At 33.5% G+C, this 16,776-nt stretch overlaps 1 protein-coding gene across 2 annotated transcripts in view; it reads left to right on the top strand.

Annotated features, from left to right (window-relative positions):
* SNTG1 (syntrophin gamma 1) overlaps positions 1-16,776 on the top strand; it is a gene marked incomplete at both ends in the record, with an annotated part of 271,863 nt that overhangs the window by 169,712 nt on the left and 85,375 nt on the right. For both annotated transcript variants that reach the window (XM_084230408.1, XM_084230407.1), the window contains one exon: positions 15,380-15,496. In XM_084230408.1, the coding sequence (XP_084086534.1) occupies positions 15,380-15,496 (117 nt within the window). The remainder of the gene's footprint in view (positions 1-15,379; positions 15,497-16,776) is intronic.

The following is a 16,776-nucleotide window of genomic DNA, read 5'->3' as shown; positions in this document are numbered from 1 at the left end:
TATATTCTATCTTGGGGCATTTAGTTTGTTACTATATCTTGGCTATTATAAATAGTGCTGTAATAAACATAGGGGTGCAGGTTTCTTTTCAAAATAGTGTTTTTGTGTCCTTTGGGTAGATTCCTTAGGAATGAACCTGCTGGTCCCACATTTTGAGGAATCTGCAGAGTTTTCCATAGTGGCTTGACCAGTTTACATTCCAACCAGTAGTGTAAGTGTAAGAGGTTTCCTTGCAAGCACTTGTTGTTTCTATTTTTGTTGTTTGTTATTTCTGTTTTGTTGTTTGTTTGTTTACTAAAGATTCTCATAGGTGTGAGGTAGTGTCTCATTGTGATTTTGATTTGCATTTCCCTGATAATAACTGATAATAAAACTTTTTCATATGCCTGTTCATAATTTGTATTTCTTCTTTGGAAAATTATCTATTTAATTCTTCTGAACATTTTTTGATTGGGTTGTTTGATTTGTTTTTGTTGAGATGTTTGAGCTCTATGTTGATCTTTGATATCAGTCCCCTATCAGATATATAGTGTGCAAATATATTCAAGTATTTTATCCATTTTGAATTTATTTTTGTACATGGTGGTGGACAGACAGTAGTCTAGTTTCATTTTCCCACAGTGGAAAATGAAAAATGTGGGAAAACTCAAAGAAATATAATAATTAATGAAAAAGGAAGAATTATAATAGACAAGGCAGAAATCCAGAGGGCAATAAGAAGTTACTATAAACATTTACATGCAAACAAATTCAACAATCTAGATGAGATGAGACGATTCATAGAAGTATACAATCACCCAGGTCTGAATAAGAAATAAATAGAAAACTTAAACAAACAAATTACAAATGAGGAAGTTGAAGCAATGATCAAAACTCTTCCAAAAAACAAAAGTCCGGGACCAGATGGTTTTAAAAGTGAGTTCTACCAACTGTTCAAAGATGAACTAATACCTATGTTACTCAATCTATTAAAAAAATGAGTCCAAACACATTTTATGAGTCCAGCATCACTCTAATACCAAAACCAATGACAACCCCACCATCCGCCCCACCCCTACAGGCCAAACTCCCTAATGAGCATGTATGGTAAAATTCTGTTTTCCATGGAAAGGATGTACAGAGTTCTTAAGCATTATTTTGACATACCACTGCCTCATGGTGTCTGCTTGCACATTCGTTCTTCTATTTTTTTAACACTGATCTAGCAATGAACTTCAGTTTCTTCCTCAATTTCTTCATGCAAGCACATATACACACAATTTTTTTATCATACAAAATATGTATTAGTGTGTTATAATGCACAAATTTGGTTGGATTTGGAGGGCACAGAGAGTGCTGTGCCTTTCAAAAATAGGCACAGAAAAATTCAAATTCAACATTTAGGTATCCCTGATTATATTGCTTTAACAATATGACAATGTTGCTTTAACAGTGTCATGAACTCAGTGGTTAAAAAAATACAGGTTTGTTTTCTTGCAGTACTAAAAATAAGAAATCTAATATCAGGTGTGCAGTCTGGACTGGGGTCAAGGTGCAAGTGGATCTCGCTCCTTCTGGAGGCTCCAAGGAATCATCATTCCCACTGTTTATAGTATATCATTCTATACTCTCTCCTTTTTCTGACTCGGAATCTCTTACATTTCTCTTATAAGGACTCTTGCTATTACAGTAAGTATACTGGCTAACTCAGGTTAATGTCCCCATCAAGATTATTGACTTAATCACAGCTAAAAATGTTTCTTTTGTCATTTATGGTTATATATACAGATCATGGAGAATAGCATGTTAATAGCTTAGAGGATCAATATTCTACTACATTTATAAAATGTTTTTAAAAGTCATTTTACTCTGCAACTACCAGGGAATTTTCACTGCCTGTTTCAACTTATGCTAAACCTCAGCTTCATATATTTTAAGAACTGTCCTCTTCTCTCTTTCTCTCTTCAGTTTTTCTCTTCACCTAGATTTCCATAGGTTGTCTTTATTGTATCCAGCCATTCAAATCTGTTTTGCTATTTTTGCTATTTATAAGCTAATCCCAATTCAGGTGTACCATTCCCATGCCAAATTATCAAAGTTTTTCATTTAACTGGAACCACTATCTCTAGACCTGATGTTGCTTATAAAAAAAAAAAAAAAAAAAAAACTCCTACTTTGCAGAGCATTGACATTAGGCCCAAAAACTCTGTTGTATTACAGATATCTCTTGATTTACAATGAGGTTACATTTTACTAAACCTTGCATAAGTTGTATACAGCATAAGTCGAAAGCATTGGCAATGCAGTACACTATAGTGGACAGATTGTTTGCCCTTGGATGGAATGACTGTCTGGGATCTGCAACTCACTGCTGCTGTCCAGCATCACAAGAAAATATCATACTGCCTATTGTTAGTTGGGGGAAAAGATCAAAATTCAAAGTATAGTTTCTAATGAACACGTATGGGTTTTACAACACAGTAAAGTTGAAAAATCCTAAGTAACAAACCACAGTAAATTAGAGACTGTCGGGCCTCCCCAGTGGCGCAGCGGTTGAGCGCTGGGTTGCGAAGCTGCCCACGGCCTCTGCAGCGCCGGTTTGATCCCCGGCTGCTCCCCGGCCACCGGAGGAGGGTCCCGCTTGGCGCGCAGACCCCTCCTGCCGCCCGCTGCTCCCCTCAGCAGTGTACTTCGGTCCTTCTGCCTGCTCTGCTCCCCGCTCTGGCTCTGGTGAATCCTCTCACCCTCCCGTGCTTCTGACTGTACCCAGTGCTTGTATAAATAATAAATAAATATATCTTTAAAAAAAAAAAGTTAGAGACTGTCTACATAGTCAGCTCAATATGTTATTTGTGAAAAGTTGCATTTTCCTTCATATTAAGATTGTCTCTTGGTCTCTTATCCATGGGCTTAGCAAACATGAGTCTTTGTAAAGCCCAGGATATAGCCTGCCAAAGTCAATCCTGCTGATAACCCTAGTTAGTTAGCGCTTATCTCTTATCTTTCCAAAGTAAGAACAACATCCTTTTGACTGAGAGGATGCCCCATGCTTATTTTACTACACTGATGGGATAGGAAGGAAGAGAAAGAGGGAAAATCCAAAATGACTCTTAAGGATTGAATTCTATCCCTCAAATTCATGTGCTGATGTACTAATTCTCAATATCTCAGAAAGTCACCTCTTCTGTATTAAGATATTTGTGTATGTCATCAAGTTTCAATGAGATAATTAAGGTGGACCCCAAATCCATTTACCTGGTATTTGAAAAGGGGGAATGGCTATATGAAGGCACAGACACAAAGGGAGAATGGCAAATGATAAAGAAGGTAGAGTATAAAGTGATGCAGCTAATGCCAAGGAATGCCAAGGACTGATGGTCGCAACAATTGGAATTGAGGAAGAGTCAAAGGATTCTCCTCTATAGGTTTCAGAGGGATTCTTCTGTACAGGTTTCAAGACATTTAATTCAGACTTCTAACCTTCAAAATGTAAGTTGATAAATGTCTGAAGTATTAAGTCAAAAAATTTAAATAAAAGTCTCAATAAGATCTTAGCAAAGCAAACCAAATTCAACAATGTATCAAATGGGTTATACACCATAACCAAGTAAAACTTATTCCTGTGACACAAGGTTTGTTGAAAATCAGTCAAAGCAATTCACCACATTGACAAAAAGAATAAAAATCACATAATCATATCAATAGATGCCAAGAAAGTATTTAATAAAGTTCAACACCCATTTATGATGAAAATATTTGAAAAACTTGGGATAAAAGGAGCATATCTCAACATAATAAAAGCGACATTTGACAGCATCATTCTCACTAAGGAAACCTGAAAACCTTTCCAGTAAGATCCAGAATAAGACAAGGATGTCCACTTTCAACACTGCTATTCAACATGGTACTGAAAATCTCAAATAGAGTAATTAGGCAAGAGAAAGACAAAATTAATCCATTTTGGCAAGGAAGAAGTAAAGCTATCATTATTTACAGATGGATTGATAATATATAAATTACCCACAGAAAAATTAATTAAAGCAATAAGCCAGTTCAGTAAAGTGGCAGGATGCACAAAACATCATTAGCCTTCCTATATGCAAACAATTGGCCTGAAGATCAGAAAGAATTTAAGAAAACCATTCCAATCTCAATTGTATCAAAAATATTAAATACCTAGGAATAAACCTACCAACAGAAGTGAACTTATACAAGGAAAATTATAAAAACAAAATTCTTAAAATAATAGGGGACACAGAGAAATGCAAAGATATTCCCTGCTCATGGAATGGAAGAATCAATATTATCAAAATGGCCATCCTATGCTAGGCAAAACACAAATGCACTGCCATCCAATAAAAACTTCAATGTCATTCTTCAAAGATGTGTAACAAATATTACTGAAATACACTGAAATAGCCAATGTTCTCCTGACTAAAAAGGGAGAAGAATGGAGGTATTGCTAGCATTCCAGAATTCAAACTATGATGCAAAGCCATAATAATGAAAATAGCATGGTACTGGAGTAAAAATGGACACACAGAATACTGGAATCAAATTTAAAAAGCCAGAAAGAAAAAGAAAAATACAAGATGGTCTCACTCATAGCAGGAATCTAGAAAACCTAAATAAGGGACCAGGAAAAAGAATAACTATAAGAAAGAAAAAAATCAAAATCAACAAACAACTATAAACCAGAGACACACTATGGGGAGGGGGCGGGGAAAGGAGGGTTTGGGGTCAAAATAAGGGGGTTGCAATTGTATGGGGAATATAAAAATAAAATTTTAAAAATAAAAAAATTAATAAATAAAAAAACAGAAATAAAGCCACACATATATGGTTACCTAATCTATGACAAATTGGTCAAGAGGATACACTTGAACAAGGAAAGCCTCTTCAACAAATGGTGCTAGAAAAATTGGACTTCCACTTACAAAATAATGAAATATTTTATTTATACTTTTCTGTTGTTCTTGCTGACTTTTTTTTTTTCCTTCAAGAGTCCTGAAATCGGGGCCTCCCCGGTGGCGCAGCGGTTGAGCGCTGGGTTGTGAAGCTGCCCGCGGCCTCTGCCGCGCCGGTTCGATCCCTGGCTGCTCCCCGGCCACCAGAGGAGGGTCCCACATGGCGCGCAGACCTCTCCTGCCGCCGCTGCTCCCCTCAGCAGTGTACTTCGGTTCTTCTACCTGCTCTGCTCCCCACTCTGGCTCTGGTGAATTCTCTCACCCTCTCGCGCTTCTGACTGTACCCAGTGCATGTAAAAACAAAACAAACAAACAAATAAAATAAATAAATAAAACATGCCTCTATAAAAAAAAAAAAAAAAAGATGCAGGATGAATGCATGTATCAAGTTTCTTTAAAAAAAAAAAAAAGAGTCCTGAAATCCTATGTGTATTTCCTAAACCTTTCAAATTGGTTTAGTCCTGCAGCAGCTATTTTCCAAAGACAAATAATGAAGGGGGAAGTGGCGCTGAGGAGATCACATCTCTGAACTTTCCTTTGTATTAGGAGCTGTACTGTATAGGATTTTGTGTGCAAAGCCCTTTGAAATGTGTTGTTCTACCTTTATTTTTTAAATATGTATTTTATTTATTTATGCAAACAAGAGTTGGAATGCAGGCCAGAAATGCAGGGGTGTGGGGTGAGTGGGTTCACCAGAGTCAGTGGGGAGAAGAACAGATGGGTCTACTGAAATACACTGCTGAGGGGCGCAGCAGGCGAGGCAGGAGAGGTCTGCTGCACCATGTGGGTTGGCTCCCTGACTGAGGATCAAACTCATGCTGCAGTGGCTGCAGATAGCTTCATAGTACTGAGGCTTAACCCCTTGCACCACCAGGGAGGCCCCTGTCTTTCCTTTTAAACTTGTCTCTTGTTTTATTACATTTGTTCCTGAAAGCAAAACTGACGTTCAACAAGTCTCCCATCATTGTTCTATTTGGAAACACCTTGTTTATCCACAACCTATCATTTTTTTTTTATTTTTTAAATATTAGAGTGCTTTTATTATGGTTTATTTTATTATAAGTAACAAACACTGTTTTCAATAGGAACCTACTTTACCAGCTGTTAGAATATAATCTGATTAGACCATCTGCTTTTTCTTTAGGGTTAAAGATATTCAAAATTGAGGCAGCATTAACATTAGCTATAAGGTTTGTTAAAACATAGAGTACTGCATTCTAATGCCAATGGTTTCCAATTCCGTGATGGCATGTGAGAATTTGAAATTTAAATAAGTTCCCAGATGATACTGTTGCTGATGGAGCAAAGAGCACACTATCAGAAGGATATCAGGCAAGCATGCTATCTGTTTTCACTTTAATAAAAATGTTAGAGACAATTTGTGGACATGTGTTAACAGAGATCAAGGATTTAAGTGTGTTTTGAGTTATGCTATAAAAATGTGTCATCTCTTCAGTTTAATATTTATTATGTATACATTGCTGCATGTTAATAATTGTCCCTCTCCTTTGGGCCCAAAACAATAGGAATACATATATAAAAATGATCATTATTAAATCTTGTCATTCCCAATCAAAATCTCAGCAATTTATTTTAGGATATAGACAGACTGATTATAAAGTATATGTAGCAACTAAATACCTAGAGTGGTAAACCTAACAATGAAGTTGAATAAATTTGGAGAACTGACACTACCCCGCTTCATATCTTACTATAATGACATTGAGTAAAAGGAAAAAAAGGATAAATATATCAAAGTTACAGAATAGAGAGACCAACAACAGACCCACACAAATATACTCAGTAAATATTTTTCAAAGTAACAAAGACAATACAAGGAAGAAGAAATCATTTTAACAAATGGAATGAAGTTGTGGCAACTGGACATTCTCTTGCTAAAGAATCAATCGAGACATAGGCCTTATATTGTTCACAAAATTAATTCAAAATGGATCACAAAGCTAAATATAAAGTGCAAAACTACAAAACTCCCAGAGTACAATGTGAGAGAATGTGTAGGTTACCTTGAAAATGTTGATTACTTTTTAACTCAACGCCAAAGACATGACTGAAAAAAAAAAAAAAAATCATTGCTAAGCTGTATTTCATTAAATGTAGTCTTTGTTCTGAAAAAGGCAATACCTGGTCTCCATGGTGGTGCAATGGGTTAAACACAGCACTATGAAGCTATCCACAGCCTCTGCAACACAAGTTCGCTACTCAGCCTGGCAGAGAGCTACCCACATGGCACAGCAGACCTCTCCTGACTCGCCCACTGCTCCCCTCAGCAGTGTATTTCAATCAGTCTGCCTGTTCTGTTCCCCACTCTGTCTCTGGTGAATCCTTTCACCCCCACATCTCTGGGCTGTACCCCAGTTCTTATATTCGTAAGTAAATACAAAAGTACACAAACTGGAATAAAATATTTACAGAATATACATCTGATGAAAGATTGTTTTTCAATATACACACACTATACTTAAAACTTAACATTAAGAGGGCCTGCCCAGGTGGTGCAGCGGTTGAGCACTGGGTTGTGAAGCTGCCCGCAGACTCTGCAGCTCCCGTTCGAACCCTGGCCATCGGGCAAGGGTCCCACATGGCATGCAGACTTCTCCTGCCACCCGCTGCTCCCCTCAGCAGTGTACTTTGTCAGTCAGCCTCCTCTGCTCTGCTCTCTGCTCAGGCTCTGGTGAATTATCTCACCCTCCCGCACTTCTGACTGTACAATAAAATCTTAAAAAAAAAAATTCTTCCCTTAAAAAAAAAAAAAAACTCAACAGTGAGAATATGAAAGACACAGTTGAAAAATGGACCAAAAACATTAATAGATATCTCAATAAAATAGATATACAGAGGGCAAACACATATTTGAAAAGATGCTTGATATCATATTTCACTCAGGGAAATGGAAATTACCAATAATAACCAACACACACAAATTACAGTACCAAAACCCAGAACACTGACACCACTAAATGCTGGCAAATATGTGGCGAATAGGAATTCTCATGCATTCCTGGTGGGAATACAAAAGAGTGTGACCACTTTCGAAGACAGTTTGATAATTATTAACAAAACTAAATACATTTTATCATATATTATAGTAACAATTCATTTAAAACATTATTGTTTATTTAAATCAAATAACATGTATACATATATGCATATATATGTTTTATTCTAATTTTTTTTCTTTCAAATATTATTTAATTCTATGAGATTTATTCATATTGTTCCATAAACACCATTTACTACATTTTTTGCTATATTGTAATACTTTATTATATCATAATTTATCACTATATTCATCTGTAGATGTTATTATAGGTTATACAGTTTATTAATATTTTTAACATTTCATAATCTTGTTAGTCTTGTTTAGGTACGATACTTAGTAATATAAATTAATTTGAATTATGATTTTGTATCCAGTAACGTTAATAAACATATATAATAGTAGTTATTTAAAATAATTTTATATTTTCTAATATAAATTCTTATAATTATTTGAAAATAAAGACTATTTTTCTCTTAAGGTAAATACTTATATTTTTCTTTTAACACTTAATTGAGTAAAACTTAAAATTTATGGTTGATTATTAATAGGGAAAGCAGATATTCCTGTATCTCACGTGATTTAAGTATTTCAATATTAAGTGTATGTTTTTGCAATGTAAAGCTTAAAATATTTTAATCTAAATATGCATTTAGATTAAGAAGTTCTCTCAATTTTTTAAAACTTTCATTAATTAATTTTGTATTCTTTGAATCCTCTTTCTGCAGTTTCAGATATCATTCTAAGATTAATCATTTTTCTCATGTGTGAATTATACTGATTATATAGCATTGCATTTATTTGGTTAAGAAATTTAGAGTTTTATTCCTCCTAGAATTGTTTAATTTTATTTTTAATTTCCCTTTACAAAATTAACAACCTTGTCAGTTTTGTTGTTAAAGTCACATTGACCTCATTAATTGAGTTGGGAACTGATAATTATTTTATTGTGCTCCCAGAAAACTTTCAAATGTTACATTGTTTTCCTGAAAAGTTTAATGGAGATTGTAGGTAGATTTAAAGGACCTTCGGTTTTCTAGTCGGGATGTTTTAAATTACGGATTAGATCACTTTAATAGCTAAATGGTTGTTCATTAAAAAAAAAAAAATCTTCCTACATGCATTATGGTATTTTTCATGAAATTAATGTATTTCATTGAGAGTTTCAATTTGGAGAAAGTTATTGTAATATCTTTTAAAGTGATTTTATTGTCTATAGGAGTTGATATTATGCCATGGTTATTCTCAGTTATTAGTTTCTATTAAGAATTACTTTAGATTTTATTGAATACCTATTACTGGATAGTGATGGTATAATTCTTTACCATTTCATTAATTCTCCATCCATTAGTTTCTTTTCTCATTGTACTTTGTATTGCCTCCTCCCTCCATTCATAACTTATTGATATGCATCATTACTGATTTTCATACTTGGAACACACATGTATATAGATTGTAAAATCTAAGAGTAGACTTTGGTAAATCCCTTGAATTTGATATATTTTTTCATTACATTTTAACTCATTCTATTTTCTAACTCCCTTTATGATTTTTACCTTGAGCTGTGAAAATGGAGTACTTAACTTTTAAATATATGTGAAAGTATGTCATATCTTTAGCGTCATAAAATTTATTTAAGAACTGCTGTTTCACCCAAAATATAGAAATTTTGTGTGGTTCTTAAATAGAATATGTAGTCAATTTTTGTTGAGCTTAGTGTCCAATAATGTCACTTAGGCACATTATTAACTGTATAATTCAAAACTTCTATATTTTAATGTATTTTCACTTATATTTGATTATTAAATCACTAGGGACAAACTATCATATGATTAACAATTTGCCCATTTATTTTGTTGTTATTCTGTCAATTCTAATTATAACTTTTAAAATTATGTTTTCAGATATATGGAATTTAAGCATTACTACATAATTTTTGCAAATTTGAAGCTTCATTATTATGAAATGAATCTATTTATATGAATGATTACTATCTGAAGCATAAATTTCCTTGATTTACAAGCTTTCTGCACTGTTATGTTTTAAGATATGTCTTATAGATACAGAATACAGGACTTATTTTAGCAAATGTGAAAATCTTTTTGGAGAGCACATTTATTCTTTTTACCCATTGCATATTTACTATAATATATTGGTTACATTTTAATACCATATTATGTGCTTTCTATTTTTCATTGATTTTGTTTTTTTCTTTCTCATTGTCTCATAATTGATTTGTTTTATTTAATATTTTATTCTTTTACTTCTGTTTTATTTTAAACTTTTGCCTTGTTTACTAAGATGGATACTTTTCTGCAGGATAGTGTTCTTGGTGGGCAATTTTTATCTTTAAATATTTTAAATATGTCATTCTATCCTCCCTTAGCCCATAATGTTTTCTGGAAAGTTAGTTGTATACATGATGGGGAAATTATAGATTATATTCTTCTTTCCCCTAGCCATCTTCAATATTCTTCTCTGGAATTGAACATTTAGAAATTTAACATTTGTGTGTCTTTTTATAAGTTTCATTATGTTTGGGAAGTTTTCTCCTATCATTTATTTTGAATAGGTTTTCTCTTCCGTTTCTAATTCCTTTCTGGAATATTCATTATTTTTAATATTATTTATTTATGTATCTATTTATTTATACAAGCACTGGGTATAGTCAGAAGCACAGGAGGGTGAGAGAATTCACCAGAGTCAGAGCAGGGAACAGAGCAGGCAGAAGGACCCAAGTACACTGCTGAGGGGAGCAGCGGGCGGCAGAAGAGGTCTGCGCGCCATGTGGGACCCTCCTCCGGTGGCCAGGGAGTGCCGGGAATCCAACTGGCGCTGCAGAGTCTATGGGCAGCTTCGCAACCCTGTGCTCAACCGCTGCGCTACCGGGGAGGCCCTGGAATATTCATTATTCTTATATTGCCTTTCCTCCTGGAATCAATAATTCTCAGTTTTGCTTTATTTTTTTCTTGATATTTATCTTCTTCTTTCACCTGGATTCTATGCATTATATGCATTACCATCTTCAATGTTACTGATTCAGTCTCCTGAGTGGTCTGTTCTTTTTCCATAGCATGCTCCAGATAATTTTTTTTAATCTACTTTATTAGTCTTTTGCATCTTGTATCTGTTGTTTTCTCATTTAAATCTGTAATTTCTGGGCCTCCCCTGGTGGTGCAGCATTCAGCATTGGGCTGTGAGGCTGCCCACAGCCTCTGTAGCGCCGTTTCGTTCCCAGGCCGCCGGTGAGGGTCCCACAAAAAAACAAACAAATAAATAAATAAAACTGTAATTTCTATATTCTTTATTTTGTTTTTCCTTGTTCTCTTGTATATCTTTGGTTGGTAAATATTTCTGTGCTTTTCTTTTTCCATTTCTTTGATTTTTTTTTTTTTTTTTTTTTAGTCAAGACAATTTTGAACTCTGAATCTGATAGGAAGGAAAGATCTTTCATGTCTTAGCTGTGTGATTCTATAAAAGTATTTCTCTCTCTTTAGTCAAATATTCCCTTGAGGACTCAATGTTCCAAGTGTTGCTTTTTTCTGTATTCCCATTTTGTAGATTTCCTGTTTATTTTATTTTATTTTATTTTTTTTTAAGTTTCCTGTTGGTATAGAATGTCCTCATGCCAGCATATTACACTGCTTTGCTCTTTTTTAATTTTTGAGTTTTTGCTGGCATGGCATTTCAGGGAGAATTTATCTGTGATTTTGAGTCAAGGAGTTGTAGAGGGACGTGGAGGGATTCAATAACTTTTGAAAGTAGTGTGGGGGAAATGACTAATGTTGTGTCAACACTTATAGCCCTTCTCTATATTTCCAGATGTTATGGAACATAACACGTGGTGGGGGTTTGGGAGTACAGCTCTGGACCTGTCATCTTTACTGGGTACCTGGAATATCTGGCACATCCCAGCTCCTCCAAACATTTCCCCCCCAAAGCTAAGGGTGTACTTCCACACTAAGAATCTCTCCCCATCCCATGTTAACTAGTCAAATGCATTAGCAAAAATTTGCACTGAAATATTCCACCCTCACTGCAGTTTCCAGTTGTCTCCATTTGTTGTATGAAATTGAATTTCCGCAGTGTCCCTTTTGTCATGTGCAGCACTCTTATCTCCCAGGACCCTCTCTGTTCAGTGTCTCTCTGTAATACTTTGAGATTATCCTCCCAGGAACAAAGCAAAGAACCTCTACTTACACCTTTTTCTACACTCCTCCTTCTTCCTTGACCTTGAAAGAATGCTGAGGGAAGCTATAACCCCAAAAATCAGAACAGCTATTTTATTATCTTATGCCTTTTAGAAAAAATAGATATTATCACTTGAACTGAAATAATTATTTAAAGATTTTAAAATATATCCTTGTCTAATAAAACATAATGTTAAATATTTGAATTTTTAATTGATCTTTTTCTTATCTATTTGAGGAAAATTTTCACCATCATCTCTTCAAATATATCTTCCTCTTATTTCCACTCATCTCTTTTGCTTGGTACTAAAATTAAAAGTGTTGTATACTTCCAAACACACCATGCCTTTTTCTTACTCTCATTTTTTCTTAAATATGTGGTTTTCTATCCATAATTTTAGATATATTTTTATCTATATTTCAATTCACTAATTATTTCTTCATTTGCTTCTAATTTATTTTTTTTACTACACCAATGTTTTCTAAGTACATATTTCTCCAGCTTCTAATTGGTATTTTAAAATATGTTATGTCAGATATACATTATAATTTAAATGCCAAAGCATCCCACTGAATAGGAAAATATATTTGAAAGTGATACATTTAACAAGGACTTAATATCCAAATTTATAAAAACTTTTAAACTTCAACATCAAAAAACAACCTAATTAAAATTTGGTCAAGCATCTAAATATATACTTCTCTAAGAAGACATACATATAACCAACAAACACATAAAAAGTGTTCATTGTCTCTTAAATTAGGGAAATGTAAATAAAACAAAATGAGCTATCATCTGCCACCTTTGAAAATGGTAATTATCTAAAAGATAAAAACAGAAAATGTTGCAGAGGACTTAAAGAGAAGTGTAAAAGGAATGTGAATTATTATAGTCATTATAAAACAATATGGACACTCCTCAAAATATTGTAAGTAGAAATTCCATAAAAATTTAGTTATTCACTTCTGGTACTTACCCAAAGAAAGCAAAAACACATGGATCTCCGTGTTATTTACAGCATCATTTATAATAGCTAATAGTTGGAAACAACTTAAGTGTCCATCTACAAATGGTTGGATAAAGAAGAATTTATGTTTACAAACTAGGAAATACAACTCAGACATAAAAATGGTGACATCTTACCGTTTGTAACTACATTGATGGGCTTGGAGGATATTATGTTTTGTGAATTAATGAGGATATGATTTCACTCATGTATAGAGAATAAAGAAGTGAACAGATAAAACAAAAACAAGTTTTTGAGGTAAAGGAACCAATTTTATATGATGAATAGATCTTTATTGGTAAAATTAATAGAGTATATACAGATGTTCGTCTATAATGATGTCTATGTGAAATCTATATGGTGTTGTAAACCAATATTACTTCAATAAACATTTAAAATAATAAAATATGGTATGTCGTGTTGTCTGATAAATGTTTCAAGATTGTTCCATTGGTTTTTTAAAGAGTAAACATATCACGGTTAATGCCCATGCTAGATAATTCCAATATCTGGAGTGACTAAATGTTGGGTTCTGCTGTCTACTGTCTTTGTTGCTTATATTAGTCTCCTGATGTACTTTGTGATGCCTTATTTCCTTGTATTTTGGGTTATAATTATTTTGTACAGAAAAAGTTTCTATGAAAATAAATTGAGGTATAGGGAGATATCATCATCAGAGAGAATTCCCATTTCCTTCAGAGAGGCTCCAGGGAGAACTGTAATCTCTGGAGATTTAGGAATATTTGATCAGAAATAAAAGCAGAACATCTGTAGTAAATCTGCTACTCTTGAAGTGTCCTAGACTTTAACAGTATGTCTTATATCTATGAGAGTAACAAAAACTCATTCTATTATGAACCACTTCTATATTAAAAAGCACCTCAATGACAAAAATTGACCCACTTTGAGATTTACCTTTGTTATTCTTCATGTGGATTTTTTTTTCTTGGTTATTCTTTAGTACATTGTAAATTACCCAGTGCTTTAAGCACATTAAAACAATTTTTTCCTAGGTTCCCAAGGCAATTTCAGTTAATGGGTTATCTGAATTGCTTAAAGCATAACAGCTGAAAATGGAAACTATCCTCTTACTTTTATTTTAACTCAATTATTGATGCATGACAACTGACAGTGGAAACTAACTTTTAAACACACACACATTAACTAAGTCAAAGTTATTTTTCTTTATGGCATGGACAACTAAGAAACTACTCTTGGTCTTTTTAAACTATCATTTTATCTGACTAAGAATCTACCTGGTCATGTTAGCAATAAAAATTATATATGATTATAATTTATTATCATTATATGATCTTTAAAGGGTAAAGTCCTTATTAATAGATAGATATGTTACAGTTTTCAAAGTAATACATTAATAATAAAGAGTTAGACAATACATTTCCTATTTAAAAGAGCAGGAACTGCCAATCAAATGATGAAAAGGGAAAAGAGGGTTGGTTTATCTATCACGTTTCTTTTTTAAATTGACTCTCCATAAGTCAAAATAGGGGGGGGGTGCAATTGTATGGGAAATATAACCAAAATGAAAATGCATACATTGTGCAAAGATTTAAAAAAATGTAAGAATTATATAAAATAAAATATTTAAATAAAAAATAAAAAAATAAATAAATTGACTCTCCATCTCTCCATATTTAAAAGCTAGAGACAAAATAATTGTTATCACTAACATTTAACATATGGATGCTTGAAAAGTAATTATTCATTGAAAATTAGTGACTGGAATGAGAAACGTTGTTATCCCAGGGGAGATGTGGTAAACACACTAGTGATATTCACATCAACAATATCTTCATAACCTATCACCTTTGTCCACTGAAATATTTATCTTGGGAGCATATTCCCATACAACAAAAGGTCACTAATTGGGAAATTGGTGGGATCAGTTAATTAATGCTATTACAAAAATATATAATAATATGTAATAAGGATAGTGGTGAATTGCATAAACTAACATTTTATAAATGCTGACAAAAGTATGATGTCAATAATTTAATGGGTTTAGATTCACTTATTAATGTTAAAGTATTGCTAATATACTGCCTTGCATCAAATTGATAATTTTATAAAAGTTAAAGTGTAACAATATACAAAGAGTTCATGAAGACATCTGCAATGACATTTACTTTACAATTAAGTGTATTCAATTTCTTGCAGATAGTATACATGGGCTGGTGTGAAGCACGGGAGCAGGACTCACTTCAGGATCGTGTGTACTCTCCAACATTTTTAGCTCTCAGGGGCTCATGTCTTTACAAATTTCTGGCACCTCCAGTAAGTGTTTTTATCCAAAATTTTTTATTTACCCAATTTTATCACAACACTGTGGCATCAGCGTCACAAAAACAAATAGCATATTATCAATGTATTTTCAAAGTAAGATATAGAAAAAATTAGAAAGCACTCCAAATCTTTCTGAAAATATCGTATTATAGACCTATATTCAGCATTACACATTTCTTCATAACTCTTGGAAAACATGAGCGTATTTCATGTAGACATTTATGATAGAAAAAATAAATTCATTTATGTGGCAAAAGTCTATTTAAGAAATCTTATTTTTTATAATCTATTATGTCCTCTAACCTACTCATTGGGTTTGTATTATATATGTATGCATGGGTACCTGTTGCACCTAAGGCCTTGCTTTCAGAAACATATACCTTATACAACAGTAGATACTCAATAAACAATATCAAATATAAATATCAAATACCAGACTACTCGCACTCATTATTAATTCAGAGGATCTAGGAATTATGAGGTCCAACTTGCTGCTATTTTGAATGTGTACATCTACACAAAGTCACATCACCAAGAAAGCAAGGAAAAAAGCTATAAATATATATTTTACTGGGCCTCCCCTGGTGGTGCAGGTGGTTGAGCACAGTGCTGTGGAGTTGTCTCCAGCCTTTGCAGTGCCAGTTCAATCCCGGCAGGCCGTGAGGGTCCCACATGGCAAACAGACCTCTCCTGTCTCGCCCACTGCTCCCCTCAGCAGTGTATTTCATCAGTCTGCCTGTTCTGTTCCCCACTCTGTCTCTGGTGAATCCTCTCACTCTCCCGCGAATCTGGCCTGTACCCCAGTTCTTGTATAAATATACATATGTATATTTATAAATATAAATATAAATATCATATATATTATATATATATATATATATATATACTCTATTTCTACTCTAAAAGCTTCTTATGACTATTTAAAACTTAAGTGAAATAACATCTTCGTAGTTTGGGTGCTTCACAATGTCAAAAAGTGTTCACCTTCTGGAATGACTTCCTAATATAAATTATGTATTTTTAAAAACTAAAGCTAGTGTTGTTATGTGGTATTCTTCACCGCATGTAGCTGGTAATGAACTGAGGAGAAAAAAAAAAAAAACACTGTATGTGTAAAATATAAGTATGCACTATTTTTATGTAAGAGAATACACCCATTATTTAAAATACGTAGAGTTACATAGATATTTTGGGCAAATGGAAATTGTTGTATATAATGTAAAACCTTTGTTACAAAAGATAAATAGTAATAAAGCATGAAGGAGAGGAAA

The sequence above is a fragment of the Talpa europaea genome (genome assembly GCF_964194135.1).
Source record: "Talpa europaea genome assembly, chromosome: 3".
Taxonomy (NCBI): domain Eukaryota; kingdom Metazoa; phylum Chordata; class Mammalia; order Eulipotyphla; family Talpidae; genus Talpa; species Talpa europaea.
The sequence above is the reverse complement of the archived record's forward strand: the minus strand, read 5'-3'. Positions and strand labels throughout refer to the sequence as shown.